At 41.4% G+C, this 19526-nt stretch overlaps 1 protein-coding gene across 1 annotated transcript; it reads right to left on the reverse strand.

Moving 5' to 3' along the window:
- Positions 1–17159: 17159 nt before the first annotated feature.
- Positions 17160–19031, reverse strand: LOC125579970 (uncharacterized protein At3g60930, chloroplastic-like). The gene is made up of 3 exons (XM_048743893.1): positions 18500–19031; positions 17794–18416; positions 17160–17723 (listed from the first exon to the last, which is right to left on the reverse strand). The coding sequence occupies exons 1-3, from the start codon at positions 19029–19031 to the stop codon at positions 17160–17162; spliced, it is 1719 nt and encodes a 572-aa protein (XP_048599850.1).
- Positions 19032–19526: the final 495 nt, after the last annotated feature.

The raw sequence follows: 19526 nt of genomic DNA on the forward strand, positions 1-19526 counted from the left end.
TTTCCGGGTGCATCATGAATAGAGCTTGTCGTACCTCTTCCTCCGTTGCCACTCGCAGTAATATCTGATTCATTTGGGGAGAAATAGATGGTACTATCCCGTCCAAAAAACTATCAAATTCCGTTGGATCCGTGGTCGTGAACAAACCCTCAAAATAATCAACTGCCACTTTCTCAACTCCTTTCTCATCCGTTATCCAATTACATGTTTCATCATGGAGTCCCACTATATTATTACGAACCCTACGTTGCTTTGTCAACGCATGATAAAATTTAGTATTCAGATCTCCAGATGAATGCCACATATTCCTACTTTTCTGATGCCAATATTCCTCCTCATCCTTATAAGCCTCCTGCAATTTCCTAGAAACCTCAATAATCTCATCTTGTGATCTATTGTTGTCCATTTGTACTTCCTCCAGTGCTTGTTGGAGTTCTTGGATTTTATCCTTCCCATATGGTTGATTATCTTTACGCCATGAAGATATTTCATGACGACAATTAGTAATTTTTGTAACAAGATCTCCTAAATGTCCTTCCTGATTCTCCGTCCAGCCAGCTACAATCGAATCCATGAGTCCCTCTTGACCAATCCATCTTTTATCAAACCTAAATTGCCCTCTTTTTTTCTTTGTAATATTATCCTCTAAGAAAGCAATCACTGGCCGGTGATCAGAGCCCACCATTCTTAGATACTCTGTATAAGAACATGGAAAAAGTGTATGCCATTCCTCATTTGCCAAAGCCCGATCCAAGCGACATCTGACCGTCACTGTTCCTTTTCCTTTACCCCTTCGTCCTTGCCACGATAGTGTATTACCACGAGCAGGGAATTCTAGTAAGCCACTATTCCGAATCATATTATTGAAGGGAATAAATGACATTGTACATCGTAGAGAGCCCCCATCCTTTTCATGATTCCCAGTGATCTCGTTTAAATCTCCAATAATAAACCAAGGTTCTGATCGTGCTAATCCAAATCGAGTTAATCTCTCCCATACATGTTCTCTGCTTTTGTACTGGTTCCCCATAAACAAAAGTAAGGAAAACTTTCTTCCCTTTAACCATTGCCTCAATATCAATCATCATCTTGCTGGAATATAGAATTTTAACTTGAAATTCATTATTATAAAAAAGAGCTAATCCACCACTCCTCCCATTTGGATCCACCGTAACCAAACTATCATATCCAAAATGGTCCTGAAACCTTTGTACGAATTCGAAATCCTGTTTTGTCTCGGATAAAAATAAAAACTCTGGTTTATATTTATGCCATGTTTCTCGAAGATAACTTATGGTCTAATGACTCCCAAGTCCTCTGCAATTCCAGCTTAATATTTTCATATATAATGATTGTAAGAGAAACGTCTTTGTCGAATCCATGAGGCCATAAACCCACAGACATGTCCAATATAATTTAATTCTTTTTTCCCATATTTCCATAGTCCCTTATTATAATTCCTGAGGCTGCTACAATTTTCCATGGCCTATAATAAAAAACCTGGAAAACTTACAACCAGTGAACCAGTAACACCCGTATTGTTAAAGTATGTCCTCAAACCCCGTACCAACACCACAGTATCCCCATAGAAGGCCTCACTAGAATAAAAAAATAATCTCATTAACGCACATAATCCAACCTTGTTTAAGACCAATATTAAAATTCCACCAGATGTCCACATGAAATTTCTTCGCAGTAGAACCACCACACAACAGATGTAAAAACCAACTAAACCATCTTTATTCCAATTAATAAACTTGAGATAAAAACTTACAGAGATACGACATAATGACGTATTGAATCTACGCTTCTTGTATCGTAGAAAAAACAAAGCCTCTTCCCCATCAAGGAATTCTCCTCCCCTGAAATCAACTGAAGTTTCAAAACATAATGCCTTGTAGCCGTCTACCTTCACTTTGATTCTCCCATGATCAAGATCCACTTCAAACCACTCCCCAAGAGCCTCACCGATTCTCTCGAAAGTCGGGACAGCCCAAAATTCTAGAGGAAAACCCAGAACCTTTACCCAAAGAATGATTTCCGGAGGGTAAGGTCGTTCTTTCCTCGATTGCCAGCGAACCAATGATAGCATCCAGTAGTCGAGATGAAACAGCTGCATCCTTAGGACCTCGTCAATATCTTCTTCTTCCTCAAAATCAAACTGAAACTTGCCCAAGCCCAAATCTGTCCCAATCAATTTCCAAATTTTCGGGAGCGTCACCACCAATGCCTTCACATCCTGCTCATCAGGATTCATGCATCGACCAATCAAAGTCTTTGCATAGCCTTGAATGAGCCCCGTGTTGTCAAAGTGTGGCCCCGAAATCTTCAGTCTTTTGGGGTTTCCCTCCACACTCCTCGCACTCCCAATAAGTTGACTCTGAGTCATTGAAACCAAAGAAAAGAAAAAGCCACAAAAACCTTTAACGATAATTGAAATGAGAACTGAGCTGTGCTGTAAATCGAAGACCCTACACCCTAGCTTGATTCCCATTAAAGAAAATCTTCTATGATTGATACGAGAAGTCAGCAACCAAATATTTTGAATCCACTCAACGATTCTAACCAGCCAAATTATCCAATAGACTTGCAGATTCACAAACCATACTTTCCATCTCCTAGTAATAAAAGATTGAGGAGTATCCTTTTGACAACCCTTAAGAAACAAAACACCCAGATCTTGCGATTTCGTTTTAATGAGAACGACAACCGTACCACAAAGATCTCGCCTTTGGATGATGTTTGACGATGATTTCCTTAAGCGTAAGGAGCCCGAAGCTTTTACCAATTCTAAGGATCTTGCCCTCCATATATTTCCATTTATCCGGAGATTCCCTCCGAGATCCACACGATCTCTCCTGGTGGAGACCCCAGTTTGTTTCGATCCTCTCCAGGAACCTTCATAATGATGAAGATCTGCCCTCTGATTATCCCTTGTGACCCTTTGATCCCCTGGATCCCATCCTCGAAGATCCATCGTAACCCTAGAAAAAAGTCGTCGTCGCCATCGCTCTATAAGTTTATCTTATTAACCCTGTGTTGTAGGTTTTCAGTTAGTTTGTTTCTGTAATTTCGGATTTATTTTCGTATCTCCGTTTGTTATGGAACTTTGTTATCTCTTGTGTGGGTTCTTGTTTCTAGAGTTATGTTGTCATTTTAATAATCGTCAATGTATCATATTATTGTTCACTACAAAAACTTTTAGCCATGAAATTTTTTGTGGTCATCGACTTATTTTCATTGCTATTTAATATTTAGCCTCAAATCACCACAAAAAAATTGGTTGATTATAAACTTGTGGAAACTGAATCAACGTCGTTATTTGTTGCCGTACTTCTACGACTTGGTCACAAACGATATTTGTGGCCAATAGGTTTCAGTTTTCTACAAATAGCCACAAATCATTTTGTATTTACATATTTCCACGACTGTTATCGTAGTTAATAGTAGATATTGATTTCTACAAACAAAATTGTGGCTAATCGGGGTTCTTTTTGTTTCAAGGAGCCACAAAGTGAATTTTGTGTCTTTTTAACCACAAAATTCTGTAAACAGCTACAAATTTTAGTTTTTGGTACTTTGTTGTTATCTCTTGCTTACAAATTTTAGTCATAATTTTTTCGTAGCTAATTTGTGGCTATATACAGATTTTCTAGTAGTGGTTCAAGTTGGTAATAAAATATTTAGACAAAGAAAGATATAACTGTAGAAGCCGGATAACCAGACTGAATAAACGAAATAATAAAAGCGATATGTTAAGGAAATAAACGATCGTAAAGAGCGAATACAAAAACGATAAGAAATCGTATTCGCAAATGAACATGGAGTCGAGATATAATCTCTTTCCTTAACTCTAAATATTCGCTCCGTTAGTGAGATGGTACTGTACGAATATCGAGTCCCAGGATACAACTATGGCAGACGATCACGCTTCACTCGTGAATCGCCCTATCGAACTATAAATCTACGAAACACTCTCTAGACTTACGTTGAGGGATTTGGTGATTTTTTGTTGCGTAAAAACTTAAAGAGAAATGAAGGAGGAGACGAGTTTATAAAGAAGAGAAGACGAGCCACTTTCAGTAACTGATGCCGCACGTGCGCACGTTGGCAGAAATCTCGCGAGGATTTCGGAGGCGAGGCGTTACGAAACTTTTTCCGCAAGATCTTTTCTCGTTTAAACTTATCGTCAAGAAGAGATACAGCATGTTGTTTTTAAACGAACTACGTGTTATTTGAAATAAAATGCATGTCGTTTTTTCGAGAATTAAATGGCAAAACGTTAAGCTTAACTTGGTCCAAAAAGAATATTCTTATCGGGCCGGAGGCCCTCCACCCAAGCCCACGCCCACGCCCACGCCGAGCCGAGCCGAGCCGGCCGGACGGCGGCGGCGGCGCACGCGTGGGGAATCCTCTCTCTACCTGAGCCGTTTACACCCATATGACACAATGCCATATTTATACTGCTCTTTGACTCTTGTATTCCCCGATGTGGGACAATTGTTGGTTATGTCTTTTTGACAAAACTTGCAGTGTTACATACACACGACTACCAACTTCTTAGCATCAATTCTCATTCAATATTTATCAATTTTTGAAGTGTGAATATACCAGGTTGTAGTGCTCATTATAATCTTTACAAGGAGCTGATGATCTGACCGGAATAACCACCGGTGTAGCCAGAAAAGTCACCGGAAAATCAGAAAACATCAGCTTTTATATTCTTTGTAAAACAGAGTTCCAACAATCCCCCACATGTATAGAAATGACTCTTCTAAACATATGCAGACTCGATAGACTCTAAAAAAAAATACTAATACTAATTCTGACTAGACTAGACAGACTTGTCGAGAGTGTTTGCGAAAAATTCACTGTGTTTGAGTTGGTGGCATTTTTAAGCCTTGAACCACTCATAGTTAATATCTGTCGGGTTTACTTTACCAGAAGGTGAACATGATGTCTTGAACCAACCGGTGTTTTATGTAGACCGAGACAACATGCATAACGCAGCTTCATTTTCTCGTAGAACTTAGTTCTCTATTGTGTTCATTGTGGCCCTGAACTATTCCTGGTTTTCATGAGTGAACTTAGAGAATATAGCCTTACATTCATTCTCCTAGAAACGGCCCCATTTCACACTCATTAGGTGATTGACCATGAAAAGTATTGAGGAATACTCCGCTTAAGAAGCTATGAAATCATTAAAAGCTTATGCTTATCCTTCTCACATTCTTTAGCACTTTATCATCTTAGGAGCTGGGAAGAGACAACTTTGTCTCAAGTGCTTTCATTAGATTCTGTTTGATTTTATTTTCCCTTTGAACCTACATCTTGGGATCTCCAGTCATGATAGGTAGGGTTGCAATCAAGCATCCTCATTCGTTATAGGCTTTAAACCCATTCCTTTTGATGATTTAGCAACAACATCTCGTGGCAAACCTTTAGTAAATGGATCCGCTAGGTTGTCAGCCGATTTGATGTAGTCTATTGTGATTACACCAGTTGAGATAAGTTGTCTAATGGTTTTATGTCGTCTTCTGATGTGACGAGATTTACCATTGTAGAGATTACTCTCAGCCCGAGCTATAGCTGATTGACTATCACAATGTATGCGTATAGCTGGCACAGGTTTCTTCCACATAGGAATATCTTCCAAAAAATTTCTAAGCCATTCAGCTTCTTTTGCTGCTTTGTCTAAGGCTATGAACTCAGATTTCATGGTTGATCTGGCTAACACTGTTTGTTTGGTAGATTTCCATGATATTGCTACTCTTCCTAGTGTAAAGACATATCCACTCGTGGATTTTGAGTTTTTAGAATCTGATATCCAGTTAGCATCACTGTATCCTTCTAAAACTGCTGGCTCTTTACCATAGTGAAGCCCAAAATCTTTGGTGTAGCGCAAGTAATTGAGTACACTCGTTATAGCTTTCCAGTGTGTATGACCTGGATTACTTGTATATTGACTAAGTACGTTTATTGCATGCCTAGATCTGGACTAGTACAATTGGTCAAGTACATGAGACTTCTGATCACACGTGCATACTCGTTTTGTGAAACCGCTTCACCTGAATTCTTTGTCAAGTGCATTTGGGGATCTAACGGAGTTTTTGCTGTACTATTAGAGTAATTTTTAAACTTCTCTAATATTGTTTGAGCATAATGAGATTGAGTTAAGATAATTTCGTTTGAATTTCTTGTGACTTTAACCCCGAGAATTACATCTGCTAATCCCAAGTCTTTCATCTCAAATGTCCCTTTGAGCATGTTTTTTGTTTGATTGATAATGTCTTTATTGCTTCCAATAATGAGCATATCATCTACATATAGACATAACAAAACATACGCATTTTTTGTAGTTTTGTAGTATATGCATTTGTCACATTCATTTATTTTGAAACTATTTAACATCATTGTATTGTCAAATTTTTGATGCCATTGTTTAGGAGCTTGCTTAAGTCCATAAAGTGACTTTACAAGTCGGCATACTTTGTCTTCCTGTCCGGGAACGATAAAACCTTCAGGTTGTTTCATGTAAATTTTCTCTTCTAAATCACCATTTAGAAAAGTGGTTTTTACATCCATTTGATGGATTTCTAGGTCTCTTAAGGCTGCGATTTCTATCATCAGTCTTATTGATGTTATTCTCGTTACTGGAGAATATGTATCAAAATAGTCCAAACCTTCCTTTTGTCGGAATCCTTAAACTACAAGCCTAGATTTGTATTTTCCACCATGTTTTCGTGTCAGTATCCATTTATTTCCTAATGCTTTGCTGCCAGGTGGTAAATCTGTTATGTACCATGTATAATTTTGCATGATAGAATCAAATTCACTCCTGACAGCTTCGTTCCAAAATGGAGCTTCAGGTGAAGCCATGGCTTCTGCCAAAGTTTTTGGAACATTTTCTACTAAAAATGCCATTAGGAAATCTTCACCAAAAGATTTTTCCTTTCGAGCTCTTTTGCTTCTTCGAGGTTCATCTTTTTCTTCATTTTCTGAAATATCATTTGTAGAAATCTCGACATTTGTCTCAGTTTCTGAGTTTTTGATATTGTGTCTTTCTTCTCGAGTTCGTTTAGAACCTTGTTTTTCCTTATATGGAAAAATATTTTCGAAGAAAGATGCATTTCTTGATTCCATGACTGTATTTTCATGAATGTCTGATATTGCAGATTTATGTACCAGAAATCGATAAGCATTACTGTTATGTGCATATCCGATGAAGATGCAATCCACTGTTTTAGGTCCAATAATGACCTTTTTTGGTGGCGGTACCGCAACTTTTGCCAAGCACCCCCACACTTTGAGGTATTTATACGAAGGTAAGTTACCTTTTCATAATTCATATGGACTTTTGCTGTGTGGAATTTTGTTGAGGATATAATTAGTGGTAAGCAACGCTTCCCCCCACATGTTCTGGGTAACCCAGATTCCTGCAACATTGCATTCATCATCTCTTTTAGAGTTCGATTCTTGCGTTCAGCAACTCCATTAGATTCTAGTGAGTAAGGAGCTGTAGTTTGATAGATTATTCCATGTTCTTTACAGAATGCATTGAATGGACCATCATACTCGCCTCCTTTGTCGCTTCTAACTACTTTAATAGTTGTTTTAAGCTGATTTTTTACCTCGAGTTTAAATTCTTTAAATTTTTCTAAGGTTTCGTCTTTGCTATGTAGTAAATATACATAACAATATTTTGTGCAGTCATCTATGAAGGTCACAAAGTACTTTTTCCCACCTCTAGTTTGTATGTATTTTAGATCACATAAATCGGTGTGAATTAAATCTAGAGGTTTATTAGTTCTTTCAACACGAGGTGATGGCGTTTTTGTGAGCTTAGCCTTACGCATACTTCACATTTTTGTTTACTTGTTTTGCATTTAGGAATTAGATTTAAATTCATTAATCTTTGTATAGATATGTAGTTTACATGGCCTAATCTTTCATGCCATATATTAAAAGACTCAACCAAATAAGCAACTGACTCTTTCTTATTCATTGAAACTTTTGGAGCTACAACTTTCGGAAGGACTGTCATTACATTCAACTTGACAAGTCCACCCTTAACATACCCCTTTCCCAAATACATCACATTCTTCCTAATCACGAGCTTGTCCGCCTCAAAACTTATGGCGAATCCATTCTTGCTGAGCAAGGTTCCCGAGACCAGGTTCTTCCTCATGTCAGGCACATTCTTCAATGGCAAAACGTTGTGCTTAACTTGGTCCAAAAAGAGTATTCTTATCGGGCCGAAGGCCCTCCACCCAAGCCCAAGCCCAAGCCCAAGCCCAAGCCCAAGCCCAAGCCCAAGCCCAGGCCACGCCCACGCCCACGCCGAGCCAAGCCGGCCGGGCGGCGGCGGCGGCGGCGCACGCGTGGGGAATCCTCTCTCTACCTGAGCCGTTTACACCCATATGACACAAGGCCATATTTATACTGCTCTTTGACTCTTGTATTCCCCGATGTGGGACAATTGTTGGTTATGTCTTTTTGACAAAACTTGCAGTGTTACATACACCAAGCTACCAACTTCTTAGCATCATTTCTCATTCAATATTTATCAATTTTTGAAGTGTGAATATACCAGGTTATAGTTCTCATTATAATCTTTACAACGAGCTGATGATCTGACTGGAATAACCACCGGTGTAGCCGGAAAAGTCACCGGAAAATCAGAAAACATCAGCTTTTATATTCTTTGTAAAACAGAGTTCCAACAATCCCCCACATGAATAGAAATGACTCTTCTAAACATATGCAGACTCGATAGACTCTAAAAAAATACTAATACTAATCCTGACTAGACTAGACAGACTTGTCGAGAAAGTTTGCGAAAAATTTACAGTGTTTGAGTTGGTGGCATTTTTAATCCTTGAACCACTTATAGTTAATATCTGTCGGGTTTACTTTACCAGAAGGTGAACATGATGTCTTGAACCAACCAGTGTTTTATGTAGACCGAGACAACATGCATAACGCAGCTTCATTTTCTCGTAGAACTTAGTTCTCTATTGTGTTCATTGTGGCCCTGAACTATTCCTGGTTTTCATGAGTGAACTTAGAGAATATAGCCTTACATTCATTCTCCTAGAAACGGCCCCATTTCACACTCATTAGGTGATTGACCATGATAAGTACTGAGAAATACTCCGCTTAAGAAGCTATGATATCATTAAAATCTTATGCTTATCCTTCTCACATTCTTTAGCATTTTATCATCTTAGGAGCTGGGAAGAGACAACTTTGTCTCAAGTGCTTTCTTTAGATTCTGTTTGATTTTGTTTTCCCTTTGAACCTACGTCTTGGGATCTCCAGTCATGATAGGTAGGGTTGCAATTAAGTATCCTCATTCGTTATAGGCTTTAAACCCATTCATTTTGATGATTTACCAACAACATCTCGTGGCAAACCTTTAGTAAATGGATCGGCTAGGTTGTCAGCCGATTTGATGTAGTCTATTGTGATTACACAAGTTGAGATAAGTTGTTTAATGGTTTTATGTCGTCTTCTGATGTGACGAGATTTACTATTGTAGAGATTACTCTCAGCTCACAATGTATGCGTATAGCTGGCACATGTTTCTCCCAAAAAGAATATTTTTATCGGGCCTGAGACCATCCACCGAAGCCCAAGCCCAAGCCGACGCTGAGCCAAGCCGGAGCCCAAGCCCACGCGAGGTGAACCCTCTCTCTACCTGAGCCGTTTACACCCATATGACACAATGCCATATTTATACTGCTCTTTGACTCTTGTATTCCCCGATGTGGGACAATTGTTGGTTATGTCATTTTGACAAAACTTGCAGTGTTACATACACCAAGCTACCAACTTCTTAGTATTATTTCTCATTCAATATCTATCTGTTTTTGAAGTGTGAATATACCAGATTGTAGTGTTCATTATAATCTTTACAACGAGCTGATGATCTGACCGGAATGACCACCGGTGTAGCCGGAAAAGTCACCCGAAAAGCAGAAAGCATGAGCTTCTATATTCTTTGTAAAACAGAGTTCCAACAATAACTTTTCTCCAAAAGAATAGAAAAAAGAATAGAAACTCAAAACTAATCAATAAATCTTAAGAATATGTATATTGTGTCATTTAAATTTGTATACGATAATAACAAACGGAACGGTGGGATAATCCCATATTTGAAACCGTTTGTTCTATGAGTATAATAACAAAAATGTTAAAATAAAAAAAACGCATAAATATTTTTTATAATTTCTTGTAAGTTATTTCCACCAAGAAAACTCATCTACGTTTGCCCCAACAAAAGCTTTATATGAATGACACAAATAATAAACAACTTTCTTCGTGAACATAAAACAAAATATTTTTTTTATATCATTTTTATACAGAGCTGGGTGCCAGATAATTCAAAGACTAACCTAATTGACAACTAGTCACTGATTTGGTACGTCTTTAGTTTACAGATTATCATTTTGGATTAAGATTATTAGATGGTAATGGGTAACTTAAAACTGATTTTTACTTAGTTATGCATAGCCTCATGTTCCGATGGTGACGAATGAAGATACGAACCAAAATTTGTAGATGTCAATTGTCTGTTTTGAAAAAGTCTGTAATAAAATCACTGACGCAGAACTACATCAATCGTTAATGCAGAACTACATCAATCGTTAATACATAAGGTTTATACATTGAAAAATACATAAGGTTTATACATTGAAAAATTCACTATGTAGAGTTGTAGAGATCATGTGGATGCAAAATAAGGCAAATTTAAAAAGCAAGTTTATGCCTAGGAAAAAGACAAATATAACCTTGGAAATCAAATTTATGCTATGAAAATAAGTGAAGTTCCAAAAATAAAATAAAATGTACTTATTAATATGGAAGTTGTCCATATCTAAGATTTCCTTAGAAGATCTTTGGGCTAAGGTTTTGGGAATGTGGACATCACTATAAAATAGCAAAATGTCGATTAAGAATCAGTAATACTTAAGGCTGATTTTATAGAGGAAGAGTGGAAATTTCTTGGAAGTGTTTTTGGGATCATCCTGAGTCAGAGGTCGACGTATAAGATGACAGAGAAACATAAGATGTATAATTTAGGAATCTTTCACTAGCAATTTTTGTTGGATAAGCTTGAGTTATAAGTTTCCTATTATTATGTTGTTGTGTTTATCTATAAGAGAATAAGATATATCTAGTTGTGTTAATCCTAATGAGGTTAGGATAGTTAAAGTATTATATAAGGAGATGCTAATGTGTAGCATAACTTAAGAGAGTTTGTGTGATTGAGAGCTTAAGATTTTGAGATAGTTTTCTCAAGAGATAAATAAGAAGAGTTCTTATTTGTGAGTTACTACCAAAGAGTTCGAGAGTTCTTGCGTTCTAGAATTTTTAGGGTTAACAAGATTCACGTAAAGCTGATTAAGCAAGTCTTGTAAAGATTGTTTAAATCATTTCTAATAAAGCAAAGATGTTTGCTTTTATCCATATGGTTCTTCTAAATCCCTTCAACAGTAAATATAAACAACAAACTCTAACATATCTTCTTTCTTACAGAGTTCATGAGCCCATTAGCTACCATATTATTGCAACGAGACCATGAACTAGCATCAATATGATCATCAGAGGTTTGGGAACCTTACCGGTAACAAAACAGAGCTTGCTGTTAAGAATTAAGGCCATCTGAACAGTGCGACACCATGAATCAATGTCTGCTCCACTCGTAAGGCGATCTGTGACCAGCTGCAATCCAACATGATCAGAGTTGTGCAAGAAGAAAACATTATCTTAGTTGTCGAATGATTGACGAACCGGAATCTGTGAACTGTATAAGTAGGACAATCTTCATGCAGAAGCTGAGAACTTTAAATTATCATCATCAGTAGTCTACACACTTACATCGATCTTGTTGTCTTCCCACTTTTAGATTCTTTCTTTACCGATCTCGTTTGTATCACTCGATCTAGTTCAATTCATTGTATTCGATCTTATTCATCAATAAAGTCCATTTTCACCTACTGGAAACTATTTAACATCGTTGTGTTCTAAAGATATTGTTGCCTACATCATTTGTCTTCCCTAGATCAAACCCCGATCACTATCAAATACATAGTGTAGACTTTAGGTTCTACATTTTGGCACCGTTTGTGGGGAAGATAAACGAAAAACATCTTTGCTAAGAAACCGATCTAAGTTTCCTAAGCGCGACTATGGATCCCAGCCAAGCCATCAGAACCACACCCTCGAGAGTCAACGACGTGGATCCTACGGGATCCGACTCAGGGACCAAAACAGTACCATCTGGGCCAACGGGAGCCAGCGGTGCAACCGGAACGACCCAGGCGCAACGAATTCCTCCGATCGGGACTTAGAATCAAGATCGGTCCCCTTCGATTGACCAGACATAGATCCCAGAACGAGTCGGAGCACGAGTCTGGAACTGCCTCGGGGGCAGGCAATCCGCCGACAATCCGACCCGATCTCAATCTAGACCAATTTCACCGACTCCTCTAGCCCAGACTCGAGGAGAGCTGACCAAAATTTGGGGAATGGTCTCGACCTCTATGAAATTCGCAGTCAAAAGATTGCAAATCAAACCATCGCTAAGGAGCTCGCAGATCATTGAGCCGCGAACACTCGAGAAAGGAATCAAACGTCCCTCGATCCATTAAGGAGTACATCGAACCCCCAAAATGCCGGTCTGTTCGGAACTCCGGAGATCCCAAGCGCTCGATCTGGACGCTACACTGGAGAAAACTCACAACGACCACCGCCGCAGGTCATGACCCACCGAAGCTTAAGCTACAGTGGATCAGACGAAATCGATACGGGGCTCCAACGCCCACGAAGCACTCCAATCCAATTCCAGAACGGATCGACTGAAAGGCACGGAGAACCGAGAACTCGGATCCCACCACCAAACCCTTCGATCCCCGAAAATCGAACTCCATCCGCGATGAGGACACTCCATCAAGCGGAATTCGATAACCTAATAGAACAAGCTCGGAGGCATGATCTTCACGGCCACGTTAACATCGACCCCCAAAGGGAAGATTTAGGGATCCCGAGCGAAACCAGAGCATTTCAGAATTACATTGAAAGAAATGATGTCGAGCTCAACAGGATACATGCAATCGTGCATATGGCGACGAGCTCTGCCCCAGATATCGATATGGTCATCGAAGAAACAAGAAGGACTCCGTTTACAAACAGAATTTCCAGCGTAAGACTGCATCACGTTGGGAAACTGAAATTCCCCGAATACGCCGGGAACACAGACTCGAAAGCCCATGTGCGAGCCTTCCATCTAGCAATATCAAGAGCACACATCACCAACAACGAAAAAGAGGCCAGATACTGCCGTTTCTTCGCCGAGAACCTCACTGGAGCCGCCCTAGAGTGGTTCGCTGGACTAGAAGAAAATTCTATCGACAACTTTACCCAGTTGGTGTCCACGTTCCTAAAACAGTACTCAGCCTTCAAAGAGACAAGAGTTACCGAGGCAGATCTTTGGAATCTCAAACAAGCACCTTTTGAACCACTAAGAGCGTACATAAACAAGTTCTGTGAGATCAAGGCCAAAATTTCGCACCCGAACGAGGTCGTCACCCTAGCGGCATTGAAGAATGGCGTCTGGTTCTCGTCCAAATTTAGAGAAGAACTGGCGGTTTGAACACCTGTTTCATTGGATGACGCCCTACACCGAGCCTCTTATTTCGCCACCCATGAAGAGGAGGTCGCAGCGTTAAAGGAACAGTATAGCGCGAATGAGAATAACGTGATCAAAAAGTCTACCGCTCCTAAAGAACCAACCACCAAAGGGCAGCACTCTTATGCAATAAATAATTCGCCGCAAAAGTTTTCAACATACGATCTCAGCAAGTACTGTGCCTTCCATGATCGCAAGGGCCACGCGACCGAAGAATGCCAAGCCGCACTTCGCAGTCAAAACGAAAGCAAGAAAACCACTGAGGAAAATGGAGAGGAAGAAGAAGAACCAGTGACTCCAAAATCCAACTGAAAATCCAAAGTTCCGACAAACAAAAGAGGCAGGGAAATCAAACAGGAATCACCAAGCTCTCCACCCCCGGCTCGAAGAAAAGAGTTGACATGATTTCGTGGGGACCAAGTAACAACGCAACCAACGAAACTAAGAGTCAAACCGAAGGGAAAATTCGCTTCGAGATCTCGGTAGCGATCCGCACATTGGAAAATCCTGACGAAGCCACTCCCCCTCCCCGTGTCACTCAGTACAACCCAAACACAAAGCCTCCTTGCGTAAAAATCTCCAACTTCAAGCAAAAAAATAAAATGACCAAGATTCGCGAGTTGCTAGAGAAACCGATTCAAAAAAAAAGACAAAATGCAGACTCTCAATCACAATCTGTCTAGGGGGCAGAGACACTACCGACCAGCACTGACTTAGAAGTGGAATTTTTCGTCCCACAAAAAGGGCAAAAAACGGATCGACTTCATCTACGGAGGCTCTAAGTTCTGCAATTCGGTCAACTCAATCAAAGCATACCAACAGAGAGCCGAAAACAACATAGGAATATTAGAGCCCCTATCGGGTCCCGATCACGAAATCACCTTCGACGAAAACGAAACCACATACCTCGATAAACTACACGGCGACGCTCTCGTGATACGAATCGACGTCGGTGGCTGCAAACTATCCCGAGTAATGATCAACGCCAGAAGCTCGGCCGATGTCCTCTTCTACAATGCGTTTAAAAGAATGAGATTCACTAAAGCACTCCTAAAGCAAGAGCGAACTCCCCTCATCGGCTTCGTAGGAGAGACCACCTATTTTCTCGGATCGATCGAGCTCGCGGTAACCGCTGGAGAAATAAGAAAAATCGTAGAATTCATCGTGATAGACTGTCCATCCCCATTCAACGCAATCCTTGGGAGACCTTGGCTATACAGCATGAAGGCAGTCCCCTCGACATATCACCAATGCCTAAAATTTCCAACCCTGAAAGGAGTCGAAACTATCAGAGGAAGCCAGAAGAGCTCCAGGACATGCTACCTTGTGAGCTTTAAGGACATCGAGCAACACCCTTAATCAGACAGCCAAAATTAACGACAGACGTACCTACGTATACGAACAATCGAACAACAGAACCTATCCCTGGGAAAATAATCGAACTACGTTATGACTTGATCCCTCGACGAGGGTACGTAGTCAACTCACGACACGAGTCCAGTCACCTTCCACCTACAGAACTCAAAGTGGGCATATCGCAACACCCGAGGAACAACGGCACGATAATATCAAAAACTGCCTTCTTTTCACAAATATGTAACGAAACAGAATCCGACATCTTAATAAATATAGTTCTTAGACATTCGAACACATCAGACTTCTCATGTCAGAAAATTGCATAACTGCGACAGTTGCCAAAAACCAGGACCCTGATCAACTCCTCGGTCGCGGCCAACTCTGCCAACAAGCGCGACAAAACTAGCTAACAAAATCTTTTGTTACATCGAAACTGTCGATAAAAGTATCTACAACAAATCGACACATGGCCCCAAAAGATCGGTCTCGCATAAAACATAAAAATGGCAACAAATAAATCGGGACCCACGATCCCTTCTTTATTAAATAAAATAAAAATAAAGCAACAAAAAGCAGAGGGAAAAACAAAGAAAGTCTCTAAAGCTACTCTTCGATGCTGAATTCACCATCATCAAAGCGATCACCCGAGCACTTCGCCACGTCGTCCGCCGCGTAAGGGACCTTAGCAAAGAAATCCTCTGGCAGATCCTCCGAAATTTGAGGCAGGTCGAGCTTCCCAACGGAGAATTCCGAAGTCGCCATCACATCGACCTCGGACCCAAGCTCGACCTCCTTCGCTCGAAGCCGCAACAACTCATCCAAAGCCAGGAGATTTTTGTTCATGATCTCCTTCAAAAGATCTATATTTGCCACGACTTCCCGAAGACGAGCCTCAAAATCAGTTGCAGCCTTCTTCTTTTCCCATTTCTCCTTCAGAGAGACCAGGACATCCTGATAGCTATCCGCCATAGTCTTTTTGGCATCATAAGTCGTGCGGCAAAGGTTGTCAGAGAAATTATTTGCAGAAGATTCAACCTTCGCTTCCAAGAAGGAAACTTGCTCGAGGGCCGACTTCCTTTCGTTGCTCACAAGTCTCAGATGAGCTTCGAGCGAAGCAGCCTGATTCCCCAGCTTTTCAGCGGCAACCAGTTGAGCAGCATTGGCACTCTCCCGGTCTTGAGCCATCTTTAGACCGAGCTTTAGCTCGCGAGCGACCTTCTTTATTTCATAAAGTTCGTCAGAACGCGGAACATCCTGCAGGCGTTTTTCTAAAGTCGCCGCGAACTCGTTGTTAGCCTCCATAGCCTGAAACATGGCAAATCAGTACAGACAAAACGAACCAAAGATTCGACAAGGATCAAATTTCAAAAGGAACGGCCTTGGCATGGGCCACAACTATATTTACGTAAGCCTCGCGCTCCGTCATATTACGCAGAGAGGGAAGCTGACATCCAGCAGGTTTGAAGTGCCTCACCAAATGAGCAACACTATCTGGATCTTCTGTAATAGGACAATCCTTGGAATGCGAGAACTGCCAATGTAATGGCTTAGCAACAGCCGCTTCACCCGGGACACCAAGACGATGGTCCAAACCATTCGTTTTAGCCTTATTAGGAGGACGATCACGCCCCTCCGAACCCGTTGGGCTACTCGACTTAACACGAGCAACATATTTTTCACCCTCGGGATCTTTGGCCCCTTGGGTTGAAGGCCACGGAAGTCGGGTCTCCTCACGAAGAACTTCTGTGAGCGCATCACTCACATCTCCGGATCGAATACGTTCCGCATTGGCACTACCAGTTCGAGTTCGTACCCTATCGGAATCGCGAGAGTTGGATTTTCTCGAAGTCATGTTCCTTTAGCAAGCAAAAACGAAACTAAATGAAATACTATGACGAATCCTAGAGCAAAGCCAAAGCTTTATAAGGATATTGAAAGCTTGAAAGCTTGAAACATGGATATTCCGAAATATTATGCTTATCCATTAAAAGATATCCAAGATATCAAGATCAAAGATCGTCAAAAACAAAAAGATATTAAAAAAAAAAAAACTAACTAGAAACGGAATCATCGGGGACAGACGACCCCCCGACTTGATCCACCGAATCATCTAAGACTTGAGGAAGATCGAGCTCGGAGATCGACCAATCTGGCATGGCGGCGGAGGCGACAAGTCCTCGCAGTCTCCTTCCATTCCCTTTAATCGAGCAAGCTCCGCATCCACAGTCAGGCCCCCATCCTTGAGCTCGGTCAGGAGATCGATGTTGGCGGTCACCTCTTGTAGCCGGAGCTCAACAGACACTTCCTTCTTCTTGCTCGCCCACCTATCCTTCAAAGATTCAAGAACTTCCCGATATTTAGCCGCGATATCGCGACGAGCAATACGAGAAGCGCGGCGAATGTCCCGATCTCTCTCGACCTCGAGCGCCGCAATTCTTTCCCTTTGAGCAACCATTTGGGACGTGAGAGCCTTGTTCTCCAGATGAACTCTCCTCCAGTCTTCTGTCAAAGCTTCGATCTTTTCGGCATCCTTCTTCCCTTCTCGCTTGGTGGCTTCGAGCTCCTTCGAAAGCCTCTTGATCTTAAAACCAATGCTCTCAATTTCCTTGTCGTTCCGAGAAGCCATGACATGATCTTCCATCGCCACGACATATTCATTAAAAGCTTCCATCACCTAAGAAGAAATCGAAATAAGCAAATACCACAAAACAGCTTTTCAAATAGAATGAAGGCGAGAAATGAACCTTAGAGCTTGCCACATCAACCTTGGCGTAGGCTTCCCTCTCGACTGAGGAAGCGAGAGATGGGAGACGGCATCCCGCAGACCTCATGCGACCAGCGAGGGAAATTAGGTCGCTTTGGGCCGCAAACGAAGAACCATCTCCCTCAGAAAAAAACCAAGGATGAGACGGACCAGGCAAGGCACCCTCCGATGACCGACGTCGCTTGCGAGTCGCTGCCACGGTCTCGTCTTCTGAGCCAGGAATCAACGAGACAGGAGGTCGATTCTCTCTTGAAACATCTTCATCGTCGGAATCATGAATCAAGATCAAAGGAGATTTTCCGGAAGCTCGGCCCCTCGATGCAGACCCAGAAGTTCGGAACGACGACCTCCTCACAAGCTGTCTAGTTAGACGATCTGAAGACTGGGTCTGAACAGAAGGAGTCGCTACGACCTCCTGGGAATGTTCGGCCTCGTTTTCAGACTCCTCAACCAAAGGAGCTCTTTCGGTCCTCACCGGCAACGCGAAGACAGTTTGAATCCGAGTTCGATCAAAAGTAGACCAGTTCGAACGACCTCTCCGAAGGACCCTCATCAGACCACAAATCTCATCTGACATTGAAGAGCTTCCAGAAGGAACTGAATCTAACGAAAATAAATGAAAAGTTTTAGTCTTCGGCTCCCAAAAAAATAAAAAATCATCAACACTTAGGCAAAAGAAAACTAACCGATATTCTCGGCCCAACACCGGGGAAGTTGGGAGAAGTCGAAGTCACCCATAGATGCTCGATCCATCTTGAAAACAAAAAATTGCTCACGCCACTTCTCGTCGCGATAAGGGATGTCCTCGATGACGTGGCGACCTGGGCGCGGAGACACGAGGAAAGTACCAGGGTTCTGCTTATTCCGCTTCACCAGAACGAGCTGACGAAACTCGCTAAGACAAAAACCAAGACCCTCCTCCCTAGCCTTAACCAAGAAGGCGACAAGATGCCTAAGAAAGTTCGGGAGAAGCTGGGTAAGCGATAACCCAAGCTCCGGCAGGACCTCGAGTATTGGCTCCGGGATCGGGAAGATAAGACCGCAAGAGTGAAAGAAGGAAATATAGGCTCTGTAGTAGCCTTCTCTCACGATTTTGGGAGTCTCATGCGTACTGACCAAGTCAAGGATGACGGAACGATCAACCCCATGCACCTTATAAAGGTTCTCGAGATCATCGGCTGTAGTAGTCGGATGAGGGAAATAGAAAGACGAACACATCTTAAGCTCAAAGAACAGAAAGATTCAGAGCAAAGGAGAGAGAGACGAGAAAGAAGAAGCAGAGGTGAGACAAAAAGAAGATCCTCTACGTATATATAAGCCACCTTAACGACTCTATCATCGCTATCAAGAAAAGCAATTATGACCTAGCCTATGCCGTAGCGGCAGCTAAAGTAACCGTTACCGATTAAAATAATAATAAAAAAACGTGCCAATGAACGACTTTTTTCGAAAACGATCATTAAAACCGAATCCGAGTGATATCGGTTACCAAACGACAAGACCCATGTGAAAAGATAACCGCCCTTTTTCCTTTTCGATCAAATTAAAAGAGGCTGGGGGACAAATGTTGGACCCAATTTTGGTCAATACCATAATGGGCTGCGATCAAAGGCATGTGCCTTAAAGGGCCGGAGCCCGTAGCAAGAATACGAGCTCGAGAAGGAGTCGACGAGGTCGCGGAGATCGTGCAACAAGAAGCTGAGATCGCGGAGC

The sequence above is a fragment of the Brassica napus genome, chromosome C1 (assembly GCF_020379485.1).
Source record: "Brassica napus cultivar Da-Ae chromosome C1, Da-Ae, whole genome shotgun sequence".
NCBI lineage: Eukaryota > Viridiplantae > Streptophyta > Magnoliopsida > Brassicales > Brassicaceae > Brassica > Brassica napus.